Here is a 7,211-nt window from a genome sequence, read left to right on the forward strand (position 1 = left end):
GTACAGGGCATGTCTTTCGTACGCTTTGTTGTTTTCTCATCAAATCTTAGCGTACCATATTACATTAGATATCAATAAGTTCATCTACGATACGTTTTTGTGTATACACGTAGCGTTTTTTGCCTCACACAATAGTTATTGATCGAAGTAAACTCACCCACAACCCTCAGTGGCCGGCCAATTCTTGAGTGCAGCACAAATCGCCGATTTTCGAGAGGTGAGCAAGAAATGTGCGCCGAATCTGGACTTGAAAGCACAGTACCACCAACCGGACGACGTGCACAGATACGAATACATGTTATTTAACAGCGGGTTCGCGGAAACGTTTAAACCATTGATTGACCATCTGTTAGTGGGTATGTTTATATCTGCTATGTAAACGGCGTAGCCATGCGTGTGATGGACTAGGTGCGCGTACAGGTACTGGGCCTAACGCCGCCTTCGCGCGATGTGTAGGCTTCTATTGTAGTTGTAACTTGTATTCTTGCTTGTGTACACACGTGTGGTAACGGTATCGACTGCTCGTGTGCGTGTTACATGATGTTTTGCGCTGTATCTCCTTCCGTGGGTGACTTAAGTAATATCCATGTTGTGCGCGTGGGCTGTACTCGTCTCCGAGTCAGTCAATCTCCGATGTATCTCACAGGGAACACACCTAACCAATGGTACACTCCTGGCACGCTCTGTGCTACAGCGACTAGTTGGTTCGAAGTTATAATATTCCGTACGCATTCACAACCACACAAGTATCCGGTGTTCTGCTCTCGATAGTATCTGTCTGCGTGCACAGCCTCACGCATCCGCTTTTGTCAGGACCACTCCCACAGCTGCAGAAGCTGTTTGGACGTCGCATTAAGAATACAGTCGCAAAGGGACTGCGCGCAGGGGATGCATTCTGCATAGTCAGCGAGCAAGGCTCCAAAGATCAGGTGCGTGATTCGCCTGTGCTTTGCTTGGTTGCTTGTGCTTTGCTTGGTTACTTGTGCTTTGCTTGGTTGCTTGTGCTTTGCTTGGTTGCTTGTGCTTTGCTTGTTTGCTTGTGCTTTGCTTGGTTGCTTGTGCTTTGTTGGTTGCTTGTGCTTTGCTTGGTTGCTTGTGCTTTGCTTGGTTGCCAGTGCTTTGCTTGATTGCTTGTGCTTTGTTTGGTTGCTTGTGCTGTGTTTGGTTGCTTGTGCTTTGTATGGTTGCTCGTGCTTTGCTTGGTTGCTTGTGCTTTGCTTGGTGGCTTGTGCTTTGCTTGGTTGCTTGTGTGTGTGTCACCCGGCACGGCCCGGAAATCGCAGGACTTTGGGAATGTACTCACATCATAGCGTTTACAACGCTTTCACTCTCCACAATGGACATCACTCAGTGGCGTTGGCTTGTTTATTGTTGGTGTTTCACTTGCGGGATGGGAATGGGTGCGTGTAGCTCTGTATGTATGGGCATTTGCTCGTAAATATGAGTCACGTGCCGAAAGTTTGATATCTATATAGCTGGTTCGATCCGTTGGCGAGATCGTTTTTTTTCTAAGTATAAGGATTCTGGACCATCGATACTTTTGTCCAACCAAACTCATAAACTCGTGCACACATTTAAACCAGGTTTGGCACACTGACAGCGTTCCCGTGCCCGGGCACTTTGAAGTGGCAGACTGGTGTAGTAGTCTGCACTATGTGGGGTTTCTTGTACCGCTTGTCCATACCACGCATAAGGTATGGGGAGCAAGTGGCCTGTGACACTGAGCATATGGAGCAGTGTATCTGGTTGTGTTTCGTGGTGCTTGGTTTCAGGGTTTGAGGGCGCCTGTTGTACTTACCAATTAAATGATTAGGTCGGATAGTAGGGTTGTAGTGGGTTCTTGAATTCCATATGAGCGGCAGTTTCAGTTTATGACCAGCTAGACCGTTGTATTCTGCATGCTTTACATTATAAACTATGCATGTATTATATGCTTTCATTGTTATTCTGCTAGGACAATACGCAATATATTTCGTCGTTTATTATGCATTTATCGTTTGTTATGCTGCCTTCGTTTGTTGTATATATGAACAGGTACACTCTCACACCCACCACCCGTCCTCGCAGGTGGGAAGGACCGAGATCCAGCCGCGCAGTCACCTCGGGCCACAGCACACTCTGCCAGCCGTAGCACTGAGCATGGAGATGGGGGATGTGTTAGTACTGGACGGACGCACGCACCATCGTGGACTAGGCAACACGAGTGCAGAGACAGACGTAGCCACACTCACGGCAAAGGAAGCGGACCAGCGCGCACGGAGGATATGTTTCTTTACGTTTAAGCTGCCGTCTTTGATCGACGCGAACGCGGGTGTGTATTGGGACGGTGTTGGCTCACCTTGTTGGTGTGTGCGTGAGCTTGTGCGTGAATGTGCCGTCCCCGTGAGCATAGAGCTGTGTCGTTGCGCAGTTCACAGCTGGTATCTTCGGCGTGAGTGTTACTTTCATCTCCGCTGAAGTTTTGATTGTGCCTGCACACCTATTGGCTGTCAAATCGCTGATGTTTCATTGACATGGGCACATACGTGTTTACGCATGTATTGGATTTTCCACATATATGTCCATATCATGTTCCATTGATATGTGCATATACGTGCTTACACATATGCGTATGTATGCTGCAGTTACGAGCGAAATGGCATCAGAGTACTGTTTCAAACGTGTGCTCTGAAACCGTTCCCTTGCGATAGTCACATGTGGTATTTCAGACGGCTACTACGCACTAGACCGTTTACAATGCGTTCAAACACCGAAGTGAGTCATTGTCACGGAAAACACACGTACGAAATCGTGATAGTATTTAAACTACGCTGGTATCGTGCAGGTTATCTACTACCATATCATTGTTATCAACTACCATCTTACTGCGCGCCCACGTTTTTGACTCGATCATAACAATCAACTGAAACCGGATATGATATGTAAAAGTGAATATGCGCACAGATTATATTGCGCACCTCTGGAGTTTTACACAATTGAACCTATATCACGCAAGAACATAGACGGCTCTTCCGAATACGTCACAGAGCATATGGATATACGCATACATACTCCACCACTGATGTATATGTACATGACGTATTGAGATTCACGCATTAGCAACAACACAACCTGATGGTTTATAGACTAACACATATCCACACTTCTAAACGTTTATTACCTCGGTTTGCGGTTTATGTTTCTGCACAGCGTCCTATTCTGTCGACCTAACAACAGCAAATACTGAAGCCATACACAAGCGATCGAAACAGGTACAGAAGCACAAAGACAAGAACGGCAAGCGCACTCATAAGAAACCATCTATGCCAGTCCAACTCACGGGTTTAACGAAGACGCATAAGGCGATAGTAGTCAAGAAGCCGAAGAAAAAGGGCTGGGCGGTAAATAAAGTAGAATAAATTATCAGTCATAGATGATGTGAGGTGCCGAAATGTACACAGTGTGCTCATCTGTATCCGCCTAAGTATTCACCCACAGCTAAGTAAGGAATCTTCATCAATGGAAGCAGTATAACAGCACAAGCCCAAGTAGCATCGGAGGTGCACTGTCCGAAGTAGCAAAGGTACATGATTTCAGATCAGCCTCAGATCAGCCTCAGATCAGTCTGTGGATTCGAACAGCTGTGACAGAACTCTCATGTTTACATTGTGGTGGACGACTGCGCCAACCAATAGCCAGCAATGTTCTCCATATCGGATTATGTTCATTGGCACGCTTAAGAAAGTGATACGCTTGTACGTGAGAGCCATAAATAATTAGCGGTATGTTCATTGCCACGCTTAGGAAAGTGATGCGCTTGTCAGGGTGAGACCTAAATGCTTTGCGAATTGTAACGATTGCACTTGTCCCTTAAGCAGGAGTACTGCAACATCTTCGAGTCATTACCGACCTCATATACGGTCTTAAAGGAAGACTATTTGGTAATTAGTGTAGGGAAGCTGTGCATTTTTTATCAAACTAATCACAGCTACTGACACGGGCCGCTATACAAGAAAAAACGTTTTGATCTTCAATGTCGGTTTGAATTGTTGATACTCATTGTTTTAATCTGTACTCGGAGTTACTTACTAAATAGTTTGTTAACATTCGATGTCATTAATCCGGGCCTTATGTGTCTTAAGCACGAGCCAACAGGATGGTTAAGCAGTAATTACAGTGTCTGATAACTACCTTGTGCCAAAAGCTGCAGAGAGAAATCTGTGGTATTGCCTTGGACGGTTATAAAAGCGAAGATGTGAGGTTCTACCTCTGGTCTAATCCGCAATACGGTGACGTTCACCCAGCTGCACTTTTTTAAACCTCAACCTGTTAGTGTTTCAGCTTAAGCGTAAACTACTCGACTGTACTTCCCGAAAGAAAATGTACCAACAAACACGAATACATAGGGTTGATGACTTTTAGTTTTGGTATCATAAAGAGAATCCAGTTCAGAATAAATGACAAAATGCACTAAAAGACAACAACAAACATGAAGTGTTGATACGTTCGCAATAGCACGACAGACGTTGTTTTGTGTAATAGCTGAATAATGATTCGATTGCACATAACGACAATAAGTTCCACTATCCCCTTGGATGTATTTTTTATCTCACTCAACAATTCTTCTTCTGATAGTCGGACTCATTATTTATGTATATATATACATCTAGCCACACGAGATTTACTAGGCTGTGTTCGGCTTAGATTCCTTGAAAGCGATGGCTTATTTATGTATATATATACATCTAGCCACACGAGATTTACTAGGCTGTGCTCGGCTTAGATTCCTTGAAAGCGATGGCCTCCTATTAGAAAGCCATTAAGAATTCGGTCCGAGCTGACCAAAAAAATATCATGGTACGATTTGACTTCTCTTTCTACCTCAACTCTCTTCCGGCATTATACTGCTTGATAAAGAGTACTTCACGCAGTTCTCTCGAGCACAGATTGGAGACAAAATATCACCCCAGCTATTGATCGGACCGGTGTTGAGACAATCTTAAAGCATCGCTGCCCTTTTGTCGGTAGTCCAAGGCTGGTGGTCAAGCAGTTCAAACCCAAGTGCTACTCAGATTAGGTTACAATCTCAGCAATTGAGAGCAAAAGGTGATTGCCTGTGCTGAAGGGTGCTATGTGTGGATACTGAGAAGATCGCTTGCGCATGTTCCATACCAGCCATAAATCGAGTAAATAGACAATTAATTGAAACTATTTCCAGACTAGAAGAACTGTATCACGGCTTTTTTTTTTGCATGTGTAGTATCAGAAACATGTATCGCACTATTTTACTTTGTAGTGTTACTTGTGGCGTCAGCGAATATCAGGTTAGATAGAATCTCATGAGCTATGAAATTTACACCATATATCCTACCAAAGCGGAGATTTAAGAACACAGGCACACAAGAGTCAAAAACACCAACAAAGAAGTACTCGAATCATGCGCGCAAGTATGGTGAACTTTAACATCCGCAGATGGCAGGGCGGCGTACAGTGCCAGCATTCTACATGGTTATGTCTAGCTATGATACAATAGGAGTGGTCGTGGATCAGAGGAAGGGGGGCTCTTATAACTGAAGCCAGTAGTCAACTGAGCGAGTGCCAGTAAGCATGGCTAACTCCATGGACTATTGATGTTTTGTCGTGTTCATAAGTCTAGCATAATGTGTCACTGTACTACTGCCTTTTAGTGCAGTAAGATCATGACCACGATTGACGAGAGAATATTGTATCAGTAACGGCAGGCACTAAAGACCTTAGACAACGATTGATGAGGGAAACTTATAGCAGCTAAGGCAGCCGCCAAAGACCTTGGACCACAATTGAGGAGGGAAAACATAACAGTAACGGCAGGTTCTAAAGACCTTAGACTTCAATTCATGAGGGAAAGTTATAACAATAACAGCAGGTACAAAATATCTTCGACTGTGATTGAAGAGCAAATTTATAACAGTGGCAACAGGCATCAAAGAGCTTAGAACACGATTGATGAAGGAAAATATAACAGTAACGGCAGGTACCAAAGACCCTATGCCACGATTGATGAGGGAAAGTTATAACAGTAGCGGCAGGCACGGCAGCTACTGAAGACCTTAAATTAAAACAATACCGGCAGGTACAGCAGATACTAAATACCGTCGACCACAATTGATGAAGGAAAATTATAACAGTACCGGCAGGCACCGAAGACCATAGACCGCGATTGACTCGGAAAAAAATATATCATTTACGGCAGGTACTAAATGTCTTAGACCACAATTGATGAGGGGAAAATATTACAATTACGGCAGGTACTAAAATCAATAGACCACAATTGATAAGGGAAAATTATAACAGTTACGGCAGGTACTAAAAACCTTAAACCACAATTGATGAATGGAAATTATAATTATAACAGTTAAGGCAGGTCCTAAAAACCCTCCACCACAACTGATTAGGGAAAAATGTAGCAGTTGCGGCAGGGACAAAAACACCTTAGACCACAATTGACGAGGCAGGTACTAAAACTCTTAAGCCACAATTGATGAGCGAAAATACTAACAGTTACGCCAGGGACTAAACCCCTTCGACCACAATTGATGAGAGAAAATTAATCCAATTACGGCTGGTACTAAAGTTCTTAGACCACAATTGAGGAGGGAAAATATTTACAATTACGGCGGGTAATAAAAACTTTGGACCACAATTGATGAGGGGAAAGTATAAAAATTACGGCAGGTACTGAAAATCTAGGACCACAATTGATGAGGGAAAATTACGATAATTATGGCAGGTACTAAAACCCTTAGCCCACAACTGACGAGGGAAAAGTATATTCAGCAATGGTAGTAAACCTTGTGACCACAAGTGATGAGGGAAGAATATTACAATTACGGTAGGTACTAAAAACCTTTCGACCACAACTGATGAGGGAAACTTATTACAATTACGGCAGGTACTAAAACCTTAGGACTACAACTGATGAGGGAAAAGCATAACAATTATGGCAGGTACTAAAAACAATAGACCACAACTGATGAGGAAAAATTATCACAATTATGGCAGGTACTAGAAATCTAGGACCACAATTGATGAGGGAAAAATATATTCAGCAACGGTAGTAAACCTCATGCCCACAAGTGATGAGGGAAAAATATATCAAATACGGCAGGTACTAAAATTCCCAGACCACAACTGATGAGGTGAATTTGTTTACAATTACGGTAGGTACTAAAAACCTAGGAATACAACTGAAA

The 7,211-nt window shown here is 43.4% G+C and overlaps 1 protein-coding gene across 2 annotated transcripts in view; it reads left to right on the top strand.

Annotated features, from left to right (window-relative positions):
- The window catches only part of SARC_01075, a 4,203-nt gene extending 792 nt beyond the window's left edge, over positions 1-3,411 (top strand). Inside the window, exons 2-6 of one of the 2 annotated variants that reach the window (XM_014305209.1) lie at positions 171-356; positions 814-929; positions 1,584-1,694; positions 2,035-2,311; positions 3,190-3,411. In XM_014305209.1, the coding sequence (XP_014160684.1) occupies positions 171-356; positions 814-929; positions 1,584-1,694; positions 2,035-2,311; positions 3,190-3,398 (899 nt within the window). In that variant the 3' untranslated portion in view covers positions 3,399-3,411. The remainder of the gene's footprint in view (positions 1-170; positions 357-813; positions 930-1,583; positions 1,695-2,034; positions 2,312-3,189) is intronic. The other variant, XM_014305208.1, reaches the window with a different exon arrangement.
- Positions 3,412-7,211: the final 3,800 nt, after the last annotated feature.

Source organism: Sphaeroforma arctica (assembly GCF_001186125.1).
Source record: "Sphaeroforma arctica JP610 unplaced genomic scaffold supercont1.40, whole genome shotgun sequence".
NCBI lineage: Eukaryota > Ichthyosporea > Ichthyophonida > Sphaeroforma > Sphaeroforma arctica.